This window comes from Chiloscyllium plagiosum, unplaced genomic scaffold (assembly GCF_037043375.1).
Source record: "Chiloscyllium plagiosum isolate Xiang-an unplaced genomic scaffold, Cpla_swu_hap1 HiC_scaffold_4, whole genome shotgun sequence".
In the NCBI taxonomy this organism is placed as follows: domain Eukaryota; kingdom Metazoa; phylum Chordata; class Chondrichthyes; order Orectolobiformes; family Hemiscylliidae; genus Chiloscyllium; species Chiloscyllium plagiosum.
The window spans coordinates 39,025,718-39,053,692 of record NW_028270142.1 but is presented as its reverse complement, the minus strand read 5'-3'; the positions used below and the strand labels follow the sequence as shown (position 1 = coordinate 39,053,692).

Here is a 27,975-nt window from a genome sequence, read left to right as displayed (position 1 = left end):
CCGGTGGTCAACATTGAGCAAAGTGAGTTCCGCGCAGGCGCAGTGCTGGGTGTGGTTCCTGCTGACTAATGTGAGTGCTGATAGCCGGTAGGTTGTGTCTATCACTGATGGATCGAGTGGCGGTAGTGAAGTTTGGTGCGGTGGCTGGAGCTGGCATATGTGTGCTTTTTGGAGGCGCCGTTTTAGCGCAATATATCTTCACCTTGAAGAAAAAAGCGGGCCGCAAGACCAAGATCATCGAGATGGTGAGTATGTGGATTTAAGGCTGAGCGGGGTCCCCGGTACTTGTTATTTACCCAGCGCCTGCGTGAGGGCTCCGGCTACCGCCGCAGTCACAAAGTGCCGGGGTACCACCACCTCACAAAAGCCAACCCACACGTACCGGAGAAAAACAGCCACCTTTCCGGTACAGTAGAAGCCTCAGTAGGTGTGAGGCAGGTGAGATGCCGGCAGAGACGATCCCGTCACCAGGGAAAGGGGGTGGCGGGAGCGCAGGGGAGGACGTCAAACGACCCCGGGGTTGGTAGGTGGAAGGCGACTCCCGCCGCGGGCGAGGTAGAAGTTAGAGACTGACATTGTGACCCCTGCCCCAAGGAGTTCTGGAGTTGTGTTCAGGTGACCACGTCCCCGGAAGGAAGGTGGGTCAGCTCTCCTGGCGATCACTAAACCGTATTGAACATGATTGTTTCTATCACATAGCAGACTTGCAAAACAAAATCAATGTGATAGATACACTTGAACTATCGTGATTAGGTCAGCTACCTAGATTGCTAGCATGCGATGCAGTTGTAGCTTTAAACCCCAACTGTTTGTGCTAGTTCACGGGGACATGCCTCTGTGCCTTGTCCCTGGCTTAAGGAAGTAGTGTGTTTCAAGCTTCATGTAATCAGTTGTCCTTATGGTCTCTGCTTATCGTCATTTGTGGACTGTGACTCCTAACCGACTGGCCTACTCCACCTACAGTATTTTCTATGTTTCTATGCAGATCTGTGTTACAGTTCATTGCTAATGGAATATGCAAACAGACAATGCTAGTTGTGATACAGTTGTAGTGGAGATTAGCAAAGACATTTTTCAAAATAATCTTTTAAAGCATATTCCAGATTGTAAGAAGTTGCTTATGATGTTATAATTAACAGCATATGACATAGGTGGTTACAGATAATTCATATTCCTGAGAAAGTGGTACCTCAGTTTCTTAAAGATATTTGTGCATTCACTGTTGCTGTTGGAGCGCCTTTGTGATTGACACTTTCTGCTTAATTTGTGCATGGAAAGTTATTTTTGTTTTGGTCTCTGCCCCTCCTTTCATCTCAGGCTCAGGTCTGTGGCTCTGGCTGGGCAGAATATTTAGTTGAAACTTTATTGCTGGAACAGCACAGCAGGTCAGGCAGCATCCAGGGAACAGGAGATTCGACGTTTCGGGCACAGGCCCTTCTTCAGGAATGAGCAGAGAGTGTTCAGCAGGAGAAGATAAAAGGTAGGGAGGAGGGACTTGGAGGAGGGGAGTTGGAAATGTGATACCTATCACATTTCCAACTCCCCTCCTCCAAGTCCCTCCTCCCTACCTTTTATCTTCTCCTGCTGAACACTCTCTGCTCATTCCTGAAGAAGGGCCTGTGCCCGAAACGTCGAATCTCCTGTTCCCTGGATGCTGCCTGACCTGCTGTGCTGTTCCAGCAATAAAGTTTCAACTTTGATCTCCAGCATCTGCAGACTCACTTTCTCCCAGAATATTTAGTGCCTGCCTTTAATACAATTTTGCTTTTATCGGTTTTTGTTTTGTATGCTAATGTGAACATTTTGAATATTTTAATAAGAAAACATTAGAAGCTATGTAAACTCAGGAAAGGGACAGAAAATAGTAGTGCTAATAGTGAAAGGAACTGTCACAATGTAATAGCATTGAACTTTACATTATGTGACAATATGAAATGCATATTGTGTAATTTAGAAATGCTACTTCGCAATTCAGTTCTGAAAAACTACTTCAGGAAATTTGCAATAGTTTTACAGAAAATTGCATTCAAAATTCTGCTCCATATAAAAGTACTTCCACAATGTTGTTGAGCTGAGAGTTTCAGGATTTTGACTTAGCAATGATAAAGGAATAGTGATGTGCATTTTGAGTTCAATTAATGTGTAATTATCTTGGTAATTAATCAGAGACACTAATCAATTTACCTTTTACCTAATCAAGACCATGTCTTGAGATGTGAAAAGAGAGCTGAAAACATTACGAAATGCTCTAAGGTGCTTTATTAGAACTTGTTTATCACAAGATACTTACAGGTGAGGCACATCATTTGAATTAATATTGGAATCAGAACTATTAGAATACAGAAGGTCATTCAGCCCATCTCGTCTGCACTGGGCCTCCAAATATGTAGTTCATTTTGTGTGATTCTCCAGCCTTCTCCCCAAAATAGTGCACATTTTCTTTCCAGCTAACAGTCTAATTCCCTTTTGAATGTTTCAACTGCACCCACCTTGTTGTAGTCTCTGGCTTATGTTCCAGACATTAATCACTTGCTGCATGAAGACGTTTTTCCTCATGTTACTTTTGTTTCTTTTACAATTTACTTTAAATCTGTGCTGTTTTGTTCTCGGTCCACTTCTGAAGGGAAACAGCTTTACCTAATATATTCTGCCCAGGCACTTCCAATTATTTTAAATAGTTCTATCAAATCACCTCTTTGTTGCCTTTTCTCCTTCTCCCAGTCTTAACTTGTCTAATCTATATTTGTGACTACTGTTACATGTCCCAGGACCTGTCCTGCTGAAAGTTTCATACAGTGCAGAAAATATTCTTGGAGCAGAACTGGATGTGCCACTACAGTCTTGTACAGGTTAAGCATAACCTCTATGCTCCTGCATACTATCCCAGTTAATAAAGCCCAGGATATAGTTATTTTCTATTAACTGTACTCTCAACTTGTCATTCCAGTTGAAATGACTTGTGCACATTTGCATTCAGGTCCACATTAAACATTAAATGCCACCAGTATGTCCATTCACCAACTGTTTGTGTAATGGCCTGCATCATCATCTTTGATAAAGGCAGATGCAAATTATTTACTTAATACCTCAAATATGGCCTCTGTCTCCATGCAAAATACCCTTTATGGACATATGAATTGGTCTCCTCCTTTTATGACTCTAACTGTTTATGAACCTATGGAAAATTTTGGTATTTCCTTTTATGTTAGCTGCTAGTCTGTTTTCGTACTCCTTTGCTTCTAACTTCTTTCTTCGCCTCCCCTTGAATCTTCTGTTTTTTTTCTGGTTCTTGATTGTATTTTTTGAGACATTTATCATTAGCAGACTTTTTATACTTTATCTTAATTTGGTCATCCAGAGAGCTCTGACTTTGCTTACCTTGTCTTTCTCTATTGAGAGAATATATCTTGACTCTGCCAGATTACCTTATCTTTGAAAGTAGCCTATTGTTCAGCTGCTGTTTCTCCTGCTAGTCTTTAGCTCCAATTGATGCAACCCAGATCCTTTTTTATCCGGCTGAAATTGGCTTATCCCCAGTAAATTTTTCTTAGACTGTTTTTCTTTTCCATAGTGAGTCTAAACCTTATGATACAATCATTTCTGTGCCTGAAGCAGTTTTCTATGATTGTGACACATTTGGTCCATCACATGACCAAGAACCAGGCCTATCAGCACCTCTTTTCTTATTGGACTGTAAATATACTGCTGTAGAACATTTTTCTGAACATACTCTGATTCCCTTTTAAATTATTACAATCCCAGTCTGTATTTGGGTAACTAAAGTCTCTCATTATAACTACTCTATGATTTTTACCTTTCTAATTATTTGGCAATTTTTTTCTATCAATCCTTCCTCTTCGTTTATGGCCAGTAGATAATATCTAGCAATGTAATTGCACACTTTTTTTTTGTTCCTTAGCACTAACCAAATAAATTGTCATTGAATATGCATGATCGCATGTGTTATAGAATGTTGCAGCACGGAGATACAAGATGAAAATTAAGTCTACATCTTGGGGAACTATTCCAATAACAGTCAACTATGGAAAGTGTTAGAATGCTGGAAAACAATCGGATTGCAAAACCAGCCAAAAGCAAAGAATGCTCAATGCCTAAAATAGGCAGGATTTGCAGACTAACAGGTGATGCAAAGATCAAAAATTAAAACCCATCAACAGTATCTATGTTCTAAGTGCAACATTTAACTTGATTATTTAAAGTATGAATCATCTCTCAAAAAAAGTCTTCAATCAGATTACTTTAGTCGACTGTTCAACTATGATTCCTCATGAGAGTCCTGTTTCTTGAGGACTGGAATGTACTGGGTAGTCAGTATTACCACCCTTATACAGTCTTTGCTGAACAGATGGTAACCAAGAATATTTAGTACCTAGTTCAAAGAAGGTATGGCACAGTAACGAAATACATAAACTGCAGCTTGAAGCAAAGTCATTTTTTTAAACACTTTTTAAGTGTTATTGCTATATAGACTTTTGAAAGATGATTCATACTTTAAAATGCTGTATTTAGAACATGGATTTTGTCGATGAGTTTTAGTTTTTGACCTTTGCATCACCTGTTAGTCTGCAAATTCTGCCTATTTTGGACATTGAGTATTCTTTGCGTATAATAGGTTTTGCAATTTGCTTGTTTTCCAGTATGCTAACAAATCATCTTTCTTAGTTAACTGTTGGAGTAGCTCCCCAAGATATTGACTGTTAATTTTCACCTAGTGTCTAAATGCTCCATTGTTGGTCTGTTTCATAACAAGTGCGATTATCACCAAAAAACTGGATTGAATTACTAACTATGCTTTTTAAAGGTTTCAGTTTATTCCATTTCTTTTCCACTTTTTTCATAAATATGGAAACTTAAGAAACCATAAAACCCAACAATAAAATTTGTCATTGGAATTTTTAAGCTGGACTTTGAAACATTTATGTTCTCTACCTTAAGCATTGATGTAAAAGTTTGGATCTGTATGATTAATTATTTTATGATATTTACTTAGCTTTTATGATTGAAAGCAAAATGAGTTTAAGTACCAAGTAAACAGGATGGGGGGAAAAAGCTGAACACAAAATTGTGAATATTTTGGGTTTTTTCCAACTATAAAAGTATAGCTTGAGTGCTGGAAACAGATATAGAACAACAAAGCAAACTGTTGATTATGCTTAAAATGCAGCTGGTGATATTGCATTGATTTTACAAAATACAGTTTCCTTAAACTTGAGCTGTTTATATCTGTCCAGTTTATGGGATGCTCCATATTCAGAAAAATGTGTTTTGGATTTGTCTATCTCAATTAATTGAGCTATTTGCAGCTTAAAATATCAAGTTTGTTTCAGACACCAAGATGTTAAACTGAAATCCTTACTGACGTTTTCACACTCCCTTCTATTTGTGGTATCATGGCAAGTGATTGGTTCTGCTATTTTGGGCTATGTTTATATAAAGGCTTTGATAATCAACAAAATCTTTCCTATCACTTCTGCAGATTGCAGCAAGGACAGCCTGATAGAAACCTGTGCTCAACTTGTGTTGTAAACTACTTGCAGGTAAAGCATTTGCAGTATAAGTGCTTTTGCAAGCAATTCACATTTCTGCAATTTGAGCTTAGACCTGAAAGGTTTTTAAGGAAGTAATTTAATTGGTTATTTCTCTGTTAGTTTTATGCAAGTACTGTGGCTCTGGATGTTGTTGGGCATCGCTGTCGTGGCTTCAGGACTGAGTCAAGGGTTAATGAGGAGAAAATGTGCTGCAGTGCACACACAGGTATCTACTGAACAAAATAAAATCCATTTTCACCTAGTAGGTTGCCAGTTTTTGTGCACTAATTGCTTAATTAGTTTTTCAGAACATTGAGAACATGGTACAAAATCAGTTTTCAAAATAGTGTGTATATTACCTTTTTTGGATGCTTTCTTATCCAGGGGAGGCAAGCCTTATAATTACCAAAGCCACTGAATAGTGTAGAGGTTGCAAAAGATTGCCATATTGAACGTGGATCGGCTTACTGCCCTTGGCTTTCCACCAAGGGCAGTCAATGGACACACAGTTGCTGGTGTTAGAGGAATATTTTCTGGAAATTTCAGCTGGAAAAATTGCAGCAAGTCTCTCTTTCTCAAGTGCTATATTTATATGCAAAGATGGTTTGATCCATTGGTTAACTAGTTTAGTTAATTATCAGATCTTTGTAATGATGCATTTTCCTAAAGTATTTATGCTGCATATTTCTTTAAAGTTTATACTCTGGTTCTAAAACCTGCTGTTACACTTATGAACCGAGGCAAACAACGTTACTCGAGTGTCCAACTATATGAAAGCTGCTTTCAAAGGACTGACAATCTGGTAGGAACTTGTATAAATGGCAGCAGTTTGCAAACATTCAATGCTGGAGTGTAGGGTTACTGGAGTGGGAATTACTGTCAGCCTGAAATAGATACACTTATAGAATGTGTTTCTTTGATGTTACAAACACACTCTGGTATATTTTATTCAAAAAAGCAGCATTTGGGAGAAATGAAGCATACAGTATATTTAAATATTGTATACAATCCTGTTCTTTGCAAGACAATATATCTGCAGATCTGTGTCAAAGAACAAAAACAATTTACAGCCCAGGAACAGGCTCTTTGGCCCTCCAAGCCTGAGCCAATCCAAATCCACTGTCTAAACCTATCGCCCAATTCCTATGGATCTGTATCCCTCTGCTCCCCAGCTACTCATGCATATGTCCAGACACACCTTAAAAGAATCTACCTTGCCTGTCTGTACTACCTCTGCTGGAAATGCATTCCAGACGCTAGCACCCTCTCTGTAAAGTACTTTCCACTTGTATCCCCCTTAAACCTTTCACCTCTCACCTTGAACACGTGACCTCTCGTTATTGAATCCCTCACCCTGGGGAAAAAGCTTATCTCTATCCACTTTGTCGATATCCTTTGTGATTTTGTAGACCTCAATCAGGTTCCCCACTCAATTCCTTTTTTACTAATGTAAACAGTCCTAGCACCTTCCATACCAGGCAACATCCTCACAAACCTTCTCTGCACCCTCTCCAAAGCATCCACATCCTTTTGCTAATGTGGCAACCAGAACTGTACACCGTATTCCAAATGCAGCCGAACCAAAGTCTTGTACAATTTTAACATGACCTACCAGCTCTTATATTCAATACCCTGTCTGATGAAGGCAAGTATACCATATGCCATACCGTCTTGACCGCTCTATCCACCTGTGCAGCCACCTTGAGGGTACAATGGACCTGAACTCCCAGATCTCTCTGCTCATCAACGTTTCTCAAGGCTGTACCTTTTTTCAGTATAGTTGAGGCTAGAATTAGACTTCCCAAAATGCATCACCTCACATTTGCCTGGATTGAACTCCATCTGCCACTTCTCCGCCCAACTCTCCAGTCTATCTATATTCTCCTGTATTCTTTGACAGTCCCCTATGCTTTCTGCTACTCCACCAATCTTCGTGTCATCTGCAAACTTACTGATCAGACCAACAGTGCCCTCTTACAGGTAAATTATTATATCACAAACAACAGTGGCTCCAGCACTGATCCCTGTGGAACACCACTGGTCACCTTTCTCCATTTCGAGAACTCCCTTCAACTATTACTCTCTGTCTCCTGTTGCTCAACCAGTTCTTTATCCACCTTGCTAGAACACCCTGCACACCATGTGACTTCACTTTCTCCATTAGTTTACCATGGGGAACCTTATCAAACACCTTAAAGTCCATGTATATGACATCTACAGCCCTTCCTTCATCTCGGTCGCTTCCTCAAAGAACTCTATGTTGGTAAGACACAATCTCCCCCTCACAAAACCATGTTGCTTATCACTGATAACCCAAGTCTTTTCCAAATATAAATTGACTTCATCCCTCAGTACCTTCTCCAGCAACTTTCCCACCACTGACGTCAGGCTCACTGGTCTGTAGTTACCTACAATATCCCTACTATCCTTCTTGTACAGGGGGGCAACATTAACAACCTTCCAGAGTTGAGTGTGTTGCTGGAAAAGCACAGCAGGTCAGGCAACATCCAAGAAGCAGGAAAATAGACATTTCGGGCTGGAGCCCTGCTCCTTGGATGCTGCCTGACCTGCTGTGCTTTTCCAGCAACATACTCTCAACTCTGATCTCCAGCATTTGCAGACCTCATTGTCTCCTTAGCAACCCTCCAGTCCTCCAGCACTTCACCTGTTTTTAAGGATGCTACAGCTATTTCCTCTCTCATTTCCCTCAGCAACCTGGGATAGGTCCCATCAGGTCCTAGGGATTTGTCCACCTTTAATATCCTTTAGCCTACCCAGTACATCTTTCCTTCTTGTGTCAACGTGATCCAGAGTAAACAAACTTCTATCTCTAATCTCAACATTCATCATGTCCCTCTCCTCAATGAACACTGATTCAAAGGAATCATTGAGAATCTCACCCATTTTCTCAGGTTTGACACACAACCTTCCTTCCTTATCCTTTAGTAGACCAACCCTTTCTCTAGTTACCCTCTTCTTACATATGAAGAAAAGGCCTTGGGATTCTCCTTAATTCTGCTGGCTAGTTATTTCATGACCCCCTTTAGCCCACTTGATTCCTTGTTTAAAGTTGGTCCTACTCTCCCGATATTCCTGCAAGCCTCATTCTGTTCTGAGCTGCCTGGACCTTGTGTCCTAAGCACTGATTTGAGGACTGCATCTGTATCCTCTAATTACATTACAGAGGAGCTTAGGTTTGATCTGGTGGGTGAATGGAGACTCTTCATCAGAGTATGGTGCCAGCTGGCAACGATACAACTCTATTCCTGCTGTGTTTTTGAGTTGATTGATCCTCTGAACTTTTCAGTTCTGCTTGTCTTAAATTTGGAACCTAATTATTGTATTTTCCATTGCCCTCATGTTATCACTTCTCTCTCAATTCCTGTGCCTTTACTACTCACAGAGCCAGAGTCATACAGCGTGAAAACAGACGCTGTCGTCCAACCAGTCGATGCTGACCATAGTCCCAAACTAAACTAGTTCTACCTGCTTGCACTTGGCCCTTATCTCTTCTTCACTTAATTAACCAAATGTATTTTAAACATTGTAACTGTACCCACATCCACTACTTCCTCTGGAAGTCCATTCTACACCTGAACCACTCTGTGCTTTAACAAAAAAATTGCCCCTCATGCCTTTTTAAAATCTTTCTGCTCTCACCTTAAAAATATGAGTCGAGTGTTTCTGGAAAAGCACAGCAGGTCAGGCAGCATCTGAGGAGCAGGAGAATCAATGTTTCGGGCCAGAGCCCATCAGGAATTCCTGATGAAAGGCTCCAGCCCGAAATGTTGATTCTCCTGCTCCTCGGATGCTGCCTAACCTGCCGGGCTTTTCCAGCAACACACTTCCGACTCTCATCTCCAGCATCTGCAGACTTCCCTTTCTCCTACTTTTCCCTTAAAAATTTGACCCTAGTGTTGAAATCCTCTACTCTAGGAAAATACACCTGCCACTTAGCTATACCCCTCATGATTTTATAAACATCTATTTGGCTCCCTTTTTTTTATTGTTTCTATTATTTGGTAGGTAATTTGTTTAATGTTTGATTTCTCTGTCACTCCTTTTTTCTTTTCTGAACGGCACAACTCTGAATTACCCACTGTCTGCTTTCTCTGCAGATTTTGATGGACAGTTGTTTGTCTTATTTTGTTTTTGTTTCCTTTTTGGTTTTGAAAATAATATCTACATGGATAAATTTCCACGTGTGACTTGTTTATACTGAATTGTTGAGTTATTGTTAATAACTTGATTTGTGATATGAACTATACAGTGGATGAAACATAGTCCTGAAGTCAGTGGTACCTAACTACCATCTAGTAAATTGTTTTGTAATGTTGCGAGAATACTGATGTGGCATGCACAGTAGGTAGCAGTGTTCCAAAAAGCAGTAAGATAAGTGTGCCAGTTGAGGCTTTTTTAAGAGACCATGGAGAACTTGCTGTCTTTCAAATAATGCTGTGAAATGTCAGCATATTGAACACTTAAAAATAGTCTTAGTTTATCATCTTAAAAGAAGGATGGTGGTTCAATAGAGCACTGGAGTGTCAACCTAGACTGTGTGCTGAAGCCCTAAATTGGGGATTCGACTATTATCAACCAACTCAGAAAAGATGGTACTAACTGAAGCAAGCTTTTATCACAGCATCTGGTGACGGAAACGTGAACACACTTGGGAACTCAGAACAGATATCCTGAACTTTATGCAAACATACTATGGTGGGATATGTCACCTGCGTGTGTGACCTGATGAATGTCAAAAAGTGTCAGGTGGGCTTAAGTTAGGACCTATAATTTATTTGCCTTGAAGTATGAGGTTGGGAGGAGATTGATGGATAATATGACTAATTTCCTCAACCCTGTCTTCTATGATCAGCTTGTACTGTTTGTAAATACAGTACAAACTACTGTTATCTTAAGTGGCTTATAAGTGGTAAAGTTTCCTTGAGATGAATGATATTGCATCATTTGACTTTGTTAGTTGGAACTTAGTTTTTAAAAAAAACTAACAATAATTTATGGACTAGAATCGATTTCAAACGTGATCACTGGTCTGTTTGAATGCTAATCTGGATTTATAGCATAATTAATTTCAAACAAAATATACACGTCTCTAATATTAGTTTACCAAATTTTGGTATTAAATCAAGTCAGCTATGACTGTGTTTACTGATGAGTAGAGATTTATTTTGACAATAATATAAAATGGTATGGTGAAGTGTCACATCGAGTTGCATACCTGAACTATGTTCATTCCACTTTGCTACAACTTCATTGATAAAATAGATTACAAAATGGACACTTTGGGGAGGCAATGGCTTAATGGGTATTATCACTGAACTGTTAATCCAGAGACCCAGATAAAGTTCTGGGGACCCAGGTTCAAATCCCACTACAGTATATGGTAGAATTTGAATTAATTTTTTTAAAATCTGGAATTAAGAGTCTGACGAGGACTGTTGATCCATTTATTAATTGTTGGGAAAGACACATCTGGTTCACTAATGTCCTTTTTTTAAAGGAAGGAAACTGCCAACCTTACCTGGTCTGACCTACATGTGACTCCAGACCTACAGCAATGTGGTTTACTCTGGGCAATTAGGAGTGGGCAATAAATGCTCCTAGCCAATGACTCCCTCGTCCTGTGAATGATTATTTAAAAACCTGAAATGTATGATCAGTGGTTTGTTTACATTTAGTATATACAAGTAACAAAACTAAGTAATATTTTTTGTCATGTTCCATCAAATAAGTTTTTTGAGGAAGTAACCAAAAAGATTGACAGTGCAGTAGATGCTTATTTGGATTTTAGTAAAGCCTTTGATACATTTCCGCATGGTAGACTAATCAATAAAGTTAGATCACATGGGATTCAGGGTGAACTTGCTGACTGGATACATAATAGGCTTAATGGCACAAGACAGACTATTACTGGAGGGTTGCTGTTTGGACTGGAGGCGTTTAACCAGTAGTGTTCCACAGGGATTGGTTCTGGGTCCTCCTTTTGTCATTTATATAAACGATTTGTATGAGAATAATGAAGCCATGGTTAGTAAGTTTGTGGGTGACACAAAAATTGGTGGCATAGTAGACAGTGAAGAAGGTTTTCTAAGATGACAAAGGGATCATGATCAAATGGGGTCAATGGGCTGAAAAATAGCAGATGGAGTTCAACCTAAATAAATACGCAATATTGCATTTTGGTACGACAAATAAGAGTAGGGCTTATTTAATTAATGGCAGGGCCTTGGGTAGTGTTATAGAACAGAGGGATCCAAGGGTGCAGGTACATAATTCTTATAGACAGAGTGATTAAGTAGGTGTTTGGCACAATTGCTCAGTCCTTTGAGTATAGAAGTTGGGAAGTCATGTTCAGATTGTACAGGGCATTGGTGCAGCTTCTTCTGGAATACGATGTCCAGTTCTGGTCACCCAATTATAGGAAGGATAGTATTAAGCTGGAGAAGGTTCCGAAGAAATTTACCAGGATGTTGCCCGGTATGGAAGCTAAACTGATAAATAAAGGCTGGGTCTTTTTTCACTGGAGCATAGGAAGTTGAGGGTCAACCTAAAAGAAGTTTATAAAATAATGAGATATATAGATGGATGATAATGGTGGTTGTCTTTTCCCTAGGATGGGATTTTCAAGACTCGGGGCCACATTTTTAAGGTGAGGGGGGAGAGAGTTTTAAAAAGACATGAAACCAACTTTTTTACGTGTGGAGTGAACTTCCTGAGGAAGTGGTGGTTGCAGGTACAATTACAACATTTAAAAGAGATATGGATAGATACATGAATAAGAGGTTTGGAGAGATATGGGTCAGGTGCAGGCAGGTGGGACTAGTTTAGTTTGAGATTATGTTCAGCATGGACTGTTTTGGACCAAGGGATCGGTTTCCATGTTGTATAACTTTTTGAATCTATAGGTGCTCGCAGTATTCATTATAAATATCCCTCCATTTCACAGATGCCAGAATTCCAGAAAAAAAATATCTACATTAAGGACCCTGAAAGAGTAGAACAAATAATATGTGGTCTTATCAAAGGAGGAGCTTCCAAACTTCAGGTAAGTAGCATCTGTAATGGTGGGTGATATTGAGGGAATCTGGGGAAAATAGCTGCAGAGTTCAACGTCCCTTCTAAACTCGAAATTTGTGAAATTTGAGAGCAGTTTCTTTTTCTGATTTATCTGGATGGGTATATGAATAGGGAAGGTTTGGAGGGATATAGGCTGGGTGCTAGCAGGTGGGACTAGATTGGGTTAGGATATCTGGTCGGCATGGACAAGTTGGATCGAAGGGTCTGTTTCCGTAGTCCAGTAAAGGGCAGGCTTTTTATAAACAACCAGCAGCAGAGCACTTCAGAGAACAGATTGGAATCACTGGAGTATGTTCTTGGGACTTTGGTGGGGAGAAACAGTTTTTGCTGTCAGAATGCTTGCTAATCAAAGATTAGATTTAAGACAATTGCTTAAGTAGCTGGCGGTGAAATGAGAAAATACTTATCCGTTAAATAATCTGGACTGCACTGTCGGAAAGGTCAGTGGAAGCAGATATAGTAGTAACTTTGAAATAGAATTAGAAATAATTGAAAAGAAATTTAGAGGGAAACAGGAAAACAATCTTGCAAATACACATTCAACTGAAGTTTCTGCATTTTGACTGTGAGAAGCACTTCAATAAAAAATTAGCTTAATGTTGTTACAGACACGTGTTTAATAAAATGAATTATTGTATCAAAGATCACAAATACAATGTTTCTCAATGTAAGGCATTTTGTAGAATGTTATAGTGCATTTAGTTTCATAACTTTTGATATATTACAGCACATAAACCTGCACAGACATATTCCTTTTTCTTAGTGTCATCGGTTTAAATGGAGACCAGGTACAAATTGAATAATGAACCATGCATTCTGCATATTCTGGAGTTCTGATTCACAACTTAGCCATCAGTATGGCAAAAAAGACTTAAAAGCAGCCTATTCTATTGTCACAAATGATAGATTAAAGTACAAGTCGTTCTGTTATAGCGGATGTTTCTTTAACATGAATTTGCTATAACACGGTTGACGAATTGGGGACACTGTTTCTAAAGCAGTTTCTAAAGTTTTAAAATGTGCACTAGTTATAAAGCAATTTGTTTAAATGCTATTACATAATTTTCTTACAAGATAGGATTCTAGGAGAACAGAACTACAGCATTCTAGCAGAACTGACTGTAGTGAAGAAATATAAACACAAGTGAAGTGAAGTGTCTGGATTCAAGTGATAGTGGTACCGTGGGAATTGTGTTGTGTGAATACCTTGATGTGGTACTTTATTACAGTGCCTATATTTCAAAAGGTACTTAACCAGCTGTAAGGCACTTAGACATGGTGATATCACAAAATACTTTACAAATGATTTACACCAACTGGAAAAGTAACTTACTGATTGTGATAACAACTTATTTTTAATGCTTAATAACTCTTTTAATGTATGTAATTTATCACCAGTTTTTCAATATTAATTGTGCTGTATGCTCTTGATGTTTGGCAGATAATCACAGATTTTGATATGACACTGAGCAAGTTCTTCCACAATGGGAAAAGGTGTCCAACCTGTCACAGTAGGTACTCTGATATAATACAGAATTCTGTGGCCATTTGAATTGACACCTTCACATTGCTGGGAAGCAGAAGACATATGCCAACAAAGATCAAACCTATCTCCTGAATGCTGAGCATTTACTAAAATGTGTCCTTAATTTCCTGTCACATTTTCAAAATGGCTTTACTAATATCATTGTCTTATTGGAACTTCTGTTTCTGAGGAGATGGTTAACCCAGTGTGGAGTCAACCAATAAGATCATAAGCAGCTCTCTTTTTACTGATGAATAGCTCCTAATTTGCTAGTGTTTCATGACATGCATTGGAGTTTCTCAGGTTTACCAACAGTCTAAACACATTAGACTTCTAGTTCTTCCATCCTCTGTTCAAATGTTCTGTGTATACAATCTATGGTGGATTTTTTTCCCATTTAATGTGTAGATCATTTCCTTTTTGATGAGATGTTGCCATTAATGTGTCATCTTGTAACTGTGTCTCACTGTGACATTGGCCAGTGTCACATCGGAATTTTTATTTTTCACTCTGCATTTGCAAACTGCAGTGGTCCTGCTGTTGCATTGCCAAGAACAGCAAGCTGAACACAAGTTTTTACAAGACCCCTTGGTTTGAGTGATGCAGGCTACTGATTTGTATGTTACCTCACAGCAATATTGGTTGCCTGTTATCATTCATGGTAACTAACTTTCTTAATCACCTATGCAAGATCGAACATTACAAAACAAACATTAACTCTATACAGCTAGATTACATAACTACTTTATAGCTACTTAATAACTCTACAATATATTTGATTTTTGGTTAAACATTAATTTTTATTCCTTTTTTAACAGATATTATTGACAACTGTAAGTTAATCTCAGAGGACTGTAGGAAAAAGGTATTTGTTTCACCAATTACAACAACAAAAAATTCTTGCATGTCACACTTTCAGTTTTCATTTGTATCTTTTTTCCTTGCAGTTGCTCCAAATTAGGAATAAATACTATCCAATTGAGGTTGATCCTACTCTTAGTGCTGATGACAAGTACCCTCTCATGGTTGAATGGTAAGTCCTTAGCTTTCAAAAAATGGTAAACCTGAAAAAAATGGTTGTTTTCTAATTACAGTTAAATGATTTTGGCTAAAGAATGGTTCCAAGTGTGAACAGAAACTGACTTTATCTAATAGTAATAAAATAATATTACGGTTATATCCAAAAAGTTGCATTTTTTGTTATTTAATCTTGGAATTTGGACAATGTTACGAACAACACATTTATAACCACTATCGTGAGAGTTGCTTCTCATGATTAATGGCATTAGACTACTTTGCTCTTTTCACTGGTGGTGAATGACAAGCTTGTTCATATCAGATAATTTGGAGTCAGGCTAAGGTTTTGTCACAAACCTGAGAGTGACTGCAGGGAATTAACTCCGCACTTAGCCTGTGATCTATTACTTATTGTGTCTGAGTAGCTTGGGCTTTCTCAGGTGACTTCTGCCTCGGTGACTTCCATACACTACTGGTCGAAATATAGATATGAAATTTACATAGTTGAATGAAAATGGGTAAGGTATTCTTAAGGCTAAATTATTTCTTTTAAACTACGTTAATGATCACTTCTAAATTTATTCATCCTCTTTAGCTCTGAGAACTTCTGCTTAACATTCTGGTTCAAATGTATTTTGCAGATGTGCACTAGTCATTGGACCCACAACTTGGAATTGCAAAACATAAAATCCAAGACAATACAAATTAATTGATTAATTTGTTTATGTTTGGAATGAAGGGTGAAGCCAATTTTAAAAGACTTTTCTTGATACTGGCCTGAAAATGAGCTAATGGTTTCACTGCTTACAAGTGAAATTTTGATAACATAACTAAGTACCTCTATAGTGATAATAAATGGAATTATTTCCAAGTTCTTCATGTTTGTGTTTCTAGTCATGTACGTACCAACATTTTTCAAAATAAAATCTCTCTTTTGTTTTTGCACAGGTGGACCAAAGCCCACAATTTACTAATTGAACAAGGTATTGAAAAGGCAAAACTGGCTATGGTGGTGAGGGAATCAGATGTCATGCTGAGGTACAGCGAGGATTATCTATAATCAGTTCAGACATGTATAAAAACATTTTCAATGTTTGCCAGTTTTTTTGTTACCTTTGTATTTCTCAAATTTAAATATTAAAATTTAAATTATGTGGCATCTACTGGGTTTTGTTGAAAAATTACTATTCCAGCATTGTGTTGCTTAGTTCTCATCCTTTGCGAAATAGTATAGCAAAATAATAAAAAACTGGTGTCCAAATAGTGTGGAGCCAGGCTGCATTTAAAAAAAACGACTAACAATGAAAGAAGCTACATCTTAACCACAGCTGTTGTCTGAAGGGTTATGTAAAATCGTGAACTTTGGTTAGGTGTACTTTGTTAACTCAAGATAATGTGTGCTTGGGGATATTTTGTATTGATTGTGGTGCTCAGTTGAAATATGCTGTAAGAGAATACCTCTTCCCCTTTCATAGATAATTTCAATCTCCTAAAATACCACTGACTATTGTGATGAATGTTCATAATTTTTTTTATTGTTTGGGAATTTGGTTCTAAAATACAGGTTGCAGTACTGTGAAGGTTTTTTTAAAATGTCAGTCATTTTCAAAACTCTCTTTCTCAAAACAGTCTTTCAAGCATGTGACCTAAGTTAATATTTTGATGAAGTATGTAAGGAGATGAAGTATAACGTGGAGAAATGAAGTTATCCATTTTGGTAGCAAAAAGGAAGGCAGATTATTATGTGGAGATTGATCTCTCCTTTTTCCAATCTGAGACCTGCATGTCCTTGTATGCAAAGCTGAAAGTGAGCAAGCAGGTGTAGTAACTTGTGAAGAAGGCGAATTATATGTTGGCCTTCATAGCAAAGGAAAGAAGGAGGGGTTTCTTTTTGCAATTGTACAGTACCTTGGTGAGACCACAGACAGAGTATTCTGTGCAATTTTAGTATCCTTATCTGAGGAAGGGTGTTCTGGCTATAGAAAAAGTGCAATGACTGTTCACCAGATTGATTTCTGGCATGGCAGCCCTGATATATGAAGACAGACTGGATCTGTTAGGACTATATTTAGTGGAGTTTAAAAGAATGATCGGGCACATCAAGGAAACCTATAAAGTTCTAACAAATTCTAACAGGACTAAATAGGGTAAACTCACGAAGGATATTTCTGATGACCAGGAAGTCAGAAATCGGGTCAGAGTCTAAAGATACAAGGTCGGCCATTCATCATTGAGATGAGGAAACATCTCTTCACCCAGAGAGTGGTGAGTGAGGCCAAAACATTAAATATTTTCACAAAGGAGTTAGATATAGGTCTTGGGGCTATAGGGATCAAATGGTATAGAGAGAAAGTGAGAACAGGTACTGAGTTGGATGATCAGCCATGATTACATTGAATGGCAAAGCAGGCTCAAAGGGCTGAATGGATTTACTCAAATATTTTTTTAATCGACCTGTTCAGACATCTATGCAACAAGAGGGAGTTGAGCCTGGGTCTCCTGGTAGAGGTAGAGACATTTTTGCATTAGCACAAGGGTTCTTAAACTGCTACTTTCTATGTTTCTACATTAAATTAGTATCAACCTTCCTGGGAAGATAATAGCTGGAGTGAATATTATATGGAACCTCTATGACCTACAAAAAAATGGGCCAGAGGCCATAGGCAGGTTGCATTCAGAAGAAGATCCATTCCAGCAGAAGAACATGTTTTCCTTCTGTAGAGTTCTTCAGGCTGTTGGAGCTGGAAAGAATCTAGAAGTCTTGATCTGTCTTAACAGCCTCTAAGTAAAAAGTAGTGTGTTGCCCACCTGAATTAAATCTGGTGAATGTGCAGAAAATAGCTGGTAAGAAATGCTTGCATCCTCATCAGTTCAGTTTTTAAAAAATTTTCAAAGTGAAGATAAGCAGAAAGTTAAAAAATAAGTCCTTGAATGTAGTAATATCTGGATTACTTGCTGTGCCATGTGCTAGTGAGAGTAGTGATAGGAGGATAAAGCAGATGAATGCATGGCTCAGCAGCTGGTGGAAGCAGCAAGGATTCATATTTTTGGATAGAATCTCTTCTGGGGTAGAAGTGACCTGTGTAAAGAAGGGCAGGTTGCATCTGAATTGGAAGGGGAGCAAGTGGGCGGCACGGTGGTTAGCACTGCTGCCTCACAGCGCCAGAGACCCGAGTTCAATTCCTGACTCAGGCGACTGTGCAAACTCCACACAGACATTCTCCCTGTGTCTGCGTGGGTTTCCTGCGGGTGCTCCGGTTTCCTCCCACAGTCCAAAGATGTGCAGGTTAGGTGAATTGGCCATGCTAAATTGCCCATAGTGTTAGGTAAAAGGGGTAAATGTAGGGGAATGGGTGGGTTGCGCTTCGGCGGGTCGGTGTGGACTTGTTGGGCCGAAGGGCCTGTTTCCACACTGTAAGTAATCTAATCTAATCAAACTCATGGCAGGGAGATTTGCTAGTGCTACTTGGAGGCTAGTAAGGGGATTGGGTGAGACCCAAAGAGAGTGAGAAAAGAGAAGTCTGAGGCTGGTACAGTAGATAAGGTGAGCAAGTTAACTAGTCAAGGCAGGCGAGAGGACAGCAGAGAATGAGGTAAGAATGATAAATTGAACTGCATTTATTTCAATGCAATAGGCCTAACAGGTAAGGCAGATGGGACTGGGATATCATAGCTATTACAGAACTGTGACTCAGGGAGGTCAGGACTGGCAGTTTAATGTTCCAGGTTTTGGATGCTACAGTAAGGATAGCAAAGGGAACAAGAGAGGAGGGTGAGTGGCATTTTTGGTTAAGGATAACATTATTATTGTACTTTGGATGTTCTCCCAGGAATATCCTGTGACGTTAAATAGGTGGAACTGAGAAATAAGAAAGGGATGACCACTTTATTGGGATTGTATTATAGGCCTCCCAATAGTCAGGAGAAATTGAGAAGCAAATGTGTTAGGAAATCTCTGATAGCTTTAAGAGGGTTGTAATGGTAGTGGATTTTAACTTTCCAAACATAGGCCCAGGACAGCCACAATGTGAAGGGCTTGAATGAGGAGGAATTTGCATACAATAACATTTTCTTATTAAATATGTGGATGTATCTACAAAACTTGACCTTCTCTTGGGAAACAAAATTTAAAATAAACTATGAAAAAAGAATAGACCTGATCTAAAAGGTAAATTGAAGTCAGGCCAATTTTAATGGTATTGGACAGGAATTTTAGAAAGTTGATTAGGGGAGGCTGTACACAGGCAAAGAGACAGTTGAAAAATGGGAGGCCTTCAAAACAGATAACTATAGTTCAGAAACAGTATGTTCCTCTTAGTACAAACAGCAAGGCTGGCAGATTTAGGGAATGGTGGATGACTAGAAAAATGGAGTGTTTGATCAGGGAAAAGGAGGAAGCAAATTTCAGGTATAGACAGCACGGATCAAGTGAATCTCTAGAAGTATAAAGACAGAAGTATACTTAAGATGGAAATCAGAAGACATAAGAGATTTGGCAAATAGGATTAAGGAGAATCCAACTAGATTCTACAATACATTAAAGGTTAAAAAAAGTAACTAGGGAGGGAATAGGGCCCCTTAGACATCCTAAACAATCTTTGTGCAGAAGTACAGGAGATGGGTGAGCTACTAAATGAATATTTCACGTCAACATTTACTTGAAGGAGGACATAGAGTCATAGAGATGTACAGCATGAAAACAGACCCTTTGGTCCAACCTGTCCATGTGGACCAGATATCCCAGCCCAATCGAGTCCCAACTGCCAGCACCTGGCCCATATCCCTCCAAACCCCTCCGACTCATATACCCATCCAAATGCCTCTTAAATGTTGCAATTGTACCAGCCTCTACCACTTCCTTTGGAAGTTCAGTCCATACACGTACCACCCACTGTGTGAAAAAGTTGCCCCATAGGTGTCTTTTGTATCTTCCCCCTCTCACCCTAAACCTATGCCCTCTAGTTCTGGACTCCCCAACCCTTGGGGAAAAGACTTTGTCTATTTACTCTATGCGTGCCCCTCATAATTTTGTAAACCTCTAAGTTCACCTCTCAGCCTCAGACACTCCAGGGAAAACAGCCCCAGCCTGTTCAGCCTCTCCCTGTAGCTCAGATCCTCCAACCCTGGCAACATCCTTGTAAATCTTTTCTGAATCCTTTTAAGTTTCACAACATCTTTCCGATAGGAAGGAGATCAGAGTTGCATGTAATATTCCAACAGTGGCCTAACCAATGTCCTGTATAGCCACAACATGACCTCCCAACTCCTGTACTCAATACTCTGACCAATAAAAGAAAGCACACCAAACTCCGCCTTCACAATCCTATCTACCTGAGACTCCACTTTTTCAAGGAACTATGAACCTGCACTCCAAGGTCTCTTTGTTCAGTAACTAGGACCTTACCATTAAGTGTACGAGTCTTGCTAAGATTTGCTTTCCCAAAATGCAGCACCTCGCATTTATCTGAATTAAACTCCACCTGCCACTTAGCCCATTGGCCCATCTGGTCAAGATCCTGTTGTAATCTGAGGTAACCTTCTTTGTTGTCCACTACACCTCCAATTTTGGTGTCATCTGCAAACTTACTAACTGTACCTCTTATGTTCACCTCCAAATCATTTATGTACATGACAAAAAGTGGAGGACCCAGCACCTTTGAGCTAGTTCTGTATCCAAATAGCTAGTTCTTCCTGTATTTCGTGAGATCTAACCTTGCTAATCAGTCTCCCATGGGTAACCTTATCGAACGCCTTACCGAAGTCCATATAGATCACATCTACTGCTCTGCCCTTATCAATCTTCTTTGTTACTTCAAAAAACTCAGTCAAGTTTGTGAGACATGATTTCCCACGTACAAAGCCATGTTGACTATCCCTAATCAGTCCTTGCCTTTCCAAATACATGTACATCCTGTTCCTCGGGATTCTCTCCAACAACTTGCCCACCACCGACGTCAGGCTCACTGGTCTATAGTTCCCTGGCTTGTCCTTACCACCCTTCTTAAACAGTATCACCACGTTAGCCAAACTCCAGTCTTCTGGCACCTTACCTGTGACTAACGATGATAAAAATATCTCAGCAAGAGGCCAAACAATCACTTCCCACAGAGTTCTCGGGTACACCTGATCAGGTCCTGGGGATTTATCCACCTTTATGCATTTCAAGACATCCTGCACTTACTCATCTGTAATATGGACATTTTGCAAGGTGTCACCATCTATTTCCCTGCAGTCTACATCTTCCATATCCTTTTCCACAGTAAATACTAATGCAAAATACTCGTTTAGTATCTCCCCCATTTTCTGCGGCTCCACACAAAGGCCGCCTTGCTGATCTTTGAGGGGCCCTATTCTCTCCCTAGTTACCCTTTTGTCCTTAATGTGTTTGTAAAAACCCTTTGGATTCTCCTTAATTCTATTTGCCAAAGCTATCTCATGTCCCCTTTTTGCCCTCCTGATTTCCCTCTTAAGTATATTAAGTTAGAGAAATAAATGGTGATGCCTTGGAAAGTGTCCAAATTACAGAGGAGGTCATGCTGGAGCCCTTAAAATGCATAAAAATAAATAAATTCCCAGGACCTGATCAGGTGTGTACCAGAACCTTGTGGGAAGCTAGGGAGAGATTGCTGGGCCCTTTGTTGAGATGTCTGTATCATCAACAGCCACGGGTGAGGTGCTGGAAGACTGGAAGGTGGTTAACAGAGTGCCATTATTTTCAAAAGGTGGTAAAGAAAAGTCCGGGAGCTGTAGTCTGAGTCTGACATCAATACTAGGTATGTTATTGGAGGAAATTCTGAGGGATAGGATTTACATGCATTTGGAAAGACTAGGACTCATTAGGGATAGTGAACATGGCTTTGTGGATGGGAAATCCTATGTCACAAGCTTGATTCAGTTTTTTGAAGAGGTGATTAGGAAGGTTGAAGGCACACAAAAGACATTTGTGTGGATTTCAGTAGACTAGTTAGCAAGTTTAGATCATGTGGAATCCTGGAAGAGCTAGGAGAAAGTGAGGACTGCATATGCTGGAGATCAGAGCTGAAAATGTGTTGCTGGAAAAGCGCAGCAGGTCAGGCAGCATCCAAGGAACAGGAGAATCGACGTTTCAGGCATAAGCCCTTCTCCTGGAAGAGCTAGCCAATTGGATACAAAATTGGCTTGAAGGTAGGAGACAGAGCATGATAGTAGAGGATTATTTTTCAGACTAAAGGCCTTTGACCAGCAGTGTGCTACAAGGATCTGTGCTGGGCCCACTGCTTTTCAAGATTTTATATAAATGATTTGGATATGAATATAGGAGGTATAGTTAGTAAATTTGCAGATGACACAAATAGGTGATGTTATGGATTGTGAAGTTTGAGTACGACAGGACTTTGATCAGATGGGCCAAGGAGTGGCACATGAGTTTATCAGATACGTGTGTGATGCTGCATTTTGGTAAGGCAAACGAGGGCAGTTAATGGTCGGGCCCTCTGGAGGGTTGCCAAACAAAGAGATCTAAGGATGCAGATGCATAATTCCTCAACAGTGGAATTGTAGGTAGACAGTGGTGAAGAAGGCATTTGGCATACTTGCCTTCATTGTTCAGTGCATTGAGTATAATTGGGATGTCATGTTGCAGCTGTACAGGACATTGTTGAAGCTACTTTTAGAATACTGTCTTCAATTCTGGTCTCTCTGCTAGAGGAAAAATGTTGTTAAACTTAAAAGGGTTTAGAAAATATTTACAAGGAAGTTGTCGGGATTGAAGGGATAGAGCTACATGGAGAAGCTGAAAAGACTGTGCCTCTTTTCCCCTCAAGCATTGGAGGCTGAGGACTGACCTTAGAGGTTTACAAAATCAAGAAAGACATGGAAAGGGTGATTAGCCAAGGTCTTTTCCTCAGTGAAGGAGTCCAAAACTAGAGTGCATAGGTTTAAGATGAGAGGGATAAAATTTAAAAGGAACTTGAGGGTAACCTTTTCACACAGAGGGTGGTGCGTATATGAAATGAGCCAGATGAGGTGATGGAGGCAGATACAATCACAATGTTTAAAGACATCTGGATAGGTATGTGAATAGGAAGAGTTTAGAGAGATATGGGCCAGATGCTTAGTTTAGGATATCTAGTCGGCACAGACAGTAAGAAGCAGGCCATTTTGCCCATGGCATCCACACCAACCTTACAAAGAGCATCCCACCCAGACCCAACCCCTGCATTTCCCATGGCCAATCCACCTAACCTGCATATCTTTGGACTGTGGAAGGAAACTGGAGGACTGAGGAAACCCACACAAACATAGAAACTCCACACAGTCCCTGAAGCTGGATTCGAACCTGGGACCCTGGCACTGACGCAGCATTACTGACCACTGAGCCACCATGTCACCCATGGCAAGTTGGACCAATGGATCTAGTGCTATATAACTCTGACTCTAGGAGTGATGCTTCACTGTTGTGGAGTCTGTGTAAAGTTGTTCAAATTATAGCTTGGGTTTTTCATTTTGTTACAAATATAATGACAGCAATGGGTGAATGTTCAGTAACTGACCACATCACAAATTACAAAACAAAACTTGACTTCTCTGTCCAGATTTTAGTCTGAAATTGATTCTTTCCAATATAGCCATTAGCTGAGATCATAACATTGTGTACTGCCCCACTAAAAGGATACATAATCAACTTATTCCTATATTGCTGCCAGTGTTACTGTTAAATCTGCATCACTTCCTCTCTTCCAAATAGATGATTTGGCTGGGATCTAAAATACTCATACAAACAAATGCACAGTTGTACTGTTGTCCAAGATGTACAACTTTATGAATGCCTTTGAATTTTGTAGCTATTAATCCTTTTATTTAGAATAAAGCACAATATCTATCAATAAATTCACTCACTGCCTTGCGTATCAAGAGTTAGGCATGATCACTATGCTTTTTTAAAAAGCTTGCCAAGTAGTATGTTAAATATGTTATCCCATTCTAGAGATGGTTACGAACTATTCTTCGATAAGCTGAACGAACATAACATCCCAGTCTTCATATTCTCTGCTGGCATTGGTGATGTACTAGAGGAGATTATTTCTCAGGCTGGTGTCTTTCATTCAAATGTGAAGGTAGTCTCCAACTTCATGGACTTTGATGAGAAGGTAATTTGAAATCCGAATTCCTTTTTTCTACAATTTACAATGTTGCAAAGAACCTAGTAATCCTTTGCAAGAAAGAACTTGATTACAACAGTGTCTATAATTGGAAACAGTCTTTTTGATATAGTCCTTGTGAAAGATGTTTAACTGTGATTCGCGGAGCCACATTTTCACACAGTGATGGTTACTTTTAATAGATGAAAGGCATTGTTTAAGGTCAAAATAACTTGTGCAACATATTATAACCCACATGTATGTGTTTGCTGTTAAATAGCAAAAGTCATTCAGCTGAGATTTTCTCATTTCAGGGTATTTTAAAAGGCTTTAAAGGTGAGCTTATCCATGTTTATAATAAACACGATGGAGCCATAAGAAGCTCGGAATACTTCGATCAACTAAAGGAGAATTGTAACATTATCCTTCTGGGTGATTCATTAGGAGACTTGACCATGGCAGATGGTGTTCAAAATGTTGAAAGCATTCTCAAGATTGGATTCTTAAATGATAAAGTAAGAAATAGTAAGACAAATCATTAGTATTAATTAGGGTCATATGATAAGAATTAGGAGCAGCTGTAGATAATTCAGCCTTTCAAGCCCACTCTGCCATTTAACATGATCATGGCTATCTTATCCTGATCTCAACTCCATTTTCCTGCCTGCTACTCATAGCCCTTTATTCCACTTTTCCTCAGAAACATCTTTCTTTCTTGTGTGGCGTTTGATTTTTGCCTCCACTGTACTTTGGGGTATTGAGATCCGTAGATTCACAAGCCTTGGAGAGAAGTAGTTTCACCTCCTCCCACTTTTGAACCTACCTCCTCTCAATCAATATTTATGATTTCTTGTTCTGGATAGTCTCACAAGGGGGCGCAACTCAACATCCATCTCCTTAGCATTTTATATACCTCAATCAGATCCTCCCCCTCAATCTTCTGACTTCGTGAGTACAAACAAAATCTATTCAATTACCTCTCATACATCAGCTCTTTCAACCCAGGAATCAACATGGTGAACCTCCTCTGAACTGTGTACAGTGCTACCACATCCTTCCTCAAGGAGACCAAAATTGGACACACGATCCAGATGTGGTCTCCCCATTCGCCTTACATGATTGTAACAACAGTACTTTTTAATAATCTAATCCTGTTTCAGTAGTTCATGCATAAGGACATCCAGAAGTCACACTGACGCACTTCGAATCTGCTTCCCATTTAAATAATAATTTGCCCTTTTATTTTACCAGCCAAAATTGATAACCTTGTGCTTGTCAACATTAAACTCCATCTGTCAGATTCTGGCCTTTTCTCCTAGTCTTATCAATATCCATCTATAACCTCCTTATCTCTTTGATAAAGCCTGCTTTCCACCTATTTTAGTATCACCCATGAATTTTGCTATGTTACATTCTGTCCCTGGTTGCAGATCATTTCTATAGATTGTAAACAGTTGAGGTCTGAGAGCTAAACTTTGCAGCACCCCACTAGTTATATTTCACCATCCAGGTAAGAACCCCTTTTATCTCAACCCTCTACATGCTGTCACTCAACCAATATTCTACCATATGGAGCATAGTTCCCATTATATTATTTACTTTTGTCAAAGAAGCAGATATAATTTTGTAGAGGAATTACATGTATTACATTTGTGTGCTTGATTTTGAAAATGAAAAATGCTTATGTTAGACAAGCTTCACATTTGTCAGCCATTTTTGTTGCTGTTCTTATCCCAATAGATATATTGTACAGATGATGTATTGTAATAGCCTAGCAAGCCTTTTACTACTAAGGTGCATTGTACTAGAACCTTGACTTCAATAATCAAGATGAATAAAGTCTTTGTAATTTCATGGCAAAATCAATTTTTGGTTCTTGAGATCAGCATTAATTCTTCATATCTACAAATTGAGATATTAGATATAAACATTTGTATCTTTCTCTTTAAATGTGCATAGGTGGAAGAAAGTTTAGAAAAGTACATGGACTCCTATGATATAGTTCTGGTTAAAGAAGAGACATTAGATCTGACGAATGCTATCCTTCAGAAGATTCTGTGATATGAACACTGAAGATATACAGGCCTGTGCAAGCTCAAAACCGAAATACTCTTCTACCATTCATGTCATTTAATTGAACAGCCTCTTTCTTTTTTTTGAAAATGCTGTTCATTCTTCAGTACCTGGAACTTAAAATATTCTTAAAATTTGCACGAATGTGTCTGCAGTGAATAAAGGGAATAATGTGTGTTCTTTAGAAAGATTGGCAATTACACAAATAGGTCAGCCATGGGCAGATTTTAAACTACCTCTTAGATTTAGTTTAAATTCTGACTTTAACATTTAAAAGAATCTGTGTGTAGTTTTCAGTATATGTTCTCTCAAAAGAGAGAAGTATTGTAAGCTTGATGTACTATGGCTACATTGTGTATAACTATTGCAAGTTCTATACAAGAAACAAGCACTCTGAAGCAGTTTTTGATTTTTCAAATGTTTTTTAGATATCTAAGGATGCTGTTGGTTTACTTGTCACAGTTTGTGTTGCCTATTGAACATTGTCATTTGCATATTTTAAAATGAATGTACATGAAAGAAATATTTGTACAGTACATTAAAGTTGGTGGAGAGATTTTTAAACACTGGGCTCTAATTTCTTAAAGCCGTTTAAATTTATTATAACAAACTCCCCATTCCGTCTGGAAGAGTTGAATGGTGGCTAGATGTTTAGTATGGGGAAAAATGGGTTTCAATTCATGGAGTGCTGGCATCAACACTAAAGCAGTTGTACCATTGGGACAGTGTGAGAATTATGCAGAGACTAGTTTTCTAGAGCGTCAGTGCTATAGTGATGATACTAGTGAACTTGTAATCCAGAATAACCTCCAGCTGGTAGAAATTCAACAAAACCAGTCATTGGTAATGCTGACTGTGAAACCATTGTAACAATTCATGAGAGTCACTGGTTCCATGAGTGGTTTAGCCTAAAGGTGACTTGACCTATGGCTGACCCTTTAACTGCCCTCTGAAATGAGCTCCTGAGTTACTCAATTGTATAAAACTGCCATGAAGTCTAAAGGATTGAAACCAGATGGTCTTTGCAGCAGTTCCTAGTCACTGGAAATGACAATATGGAACCTAATACTGTTGTTTCTGCAAAGTTCTCTCAGCTTTGACACTAGTCACCAGCAGTTAGTAAATCTGTGTCATAGAATAGTCATGCAGCACAGTAATTATGGTGCTATTCATAGGATTGTATCTTACAGACAATGTCATAAATATTACCACTCCCTTCCCTAGGTATTTCTTGTCTGGATTTGGTTTTTTTTTAAGTCTTCAATAGAAAATCAAAGGGCATGTGGACAAAGATACATAAAACTAATCACTAGGATTTAAGGCTGACAAATGCCCTGAACCTGACAACCTGTATTAGATAAGTTCTAAGGAAGGGTCATGTCCTGAAACATTAATTTTGATTTCTCTTCAGTTGCTTTCAGAGCTGCTGAGCTTTTCCAGCAACTTCTGTTTTTGTTAGTTGTAACTTTCCTGTTATCAGTGAAGCTAGAAAAGTGCATTGTTACTCAACAGATCACAGCATAAAATACTTTTCCAAGTTAACAAGATGGTAAAGCAAATGCCTTAAGTTTCAAATTAAAAAAAATTATCAACCAGA

The 27,975-nt window shown here is 39.0% G+C and overlaps 1 protein-coding gene across 3 annotated transcripts; it reads left to right on the top strand.

Annotated features, from left to right (window-relative positions):
• On the top strand, positions 1–27,975 carry nt5c3a (5'-nucleotidase, cytosolic IIIA). Of its 3 annotated transcripts, XM_043688782.2 has the most exons (10): positions 5,516–5,558; positions 5,670–5,775; positions 12,514–12,612; positions 14,086–14,155; positions 14,988–15,034; positions 15,117–15,202; positions 16,135–16,224; positions 24,152–24,314; positions 24,620–24,820; positions 26,265–27,975. In XM_043688782.2, the coding sequence occupies exons 2-10, from the start codon at positions 5,674–5,676 to the stop codon at positions 26,364–26,366; spliced, it is 960 nt and encodes a 319-aa protein (XP_043544717.1). In that variant the 5' UTR covers positions 5,516–5,558; positions 5,670–5,673; the 3' UTR covers positions 26,367–27,975. The 3 variants fall into 3 exon arrangements, with proteins under 3 accessions (XP_043544712.2, XP_043544713.1, XP_043544717.1); XM_043688777.2 differs by lacking the exons at positions 5,516–5,558; positions 5,670–5,775 and adding an exon at positions 1–22; XM_043688778.2 differs by lacking the exons at positions 5,516–5,558; positions 5,670–5,775 and adding an exon at positions 74–245.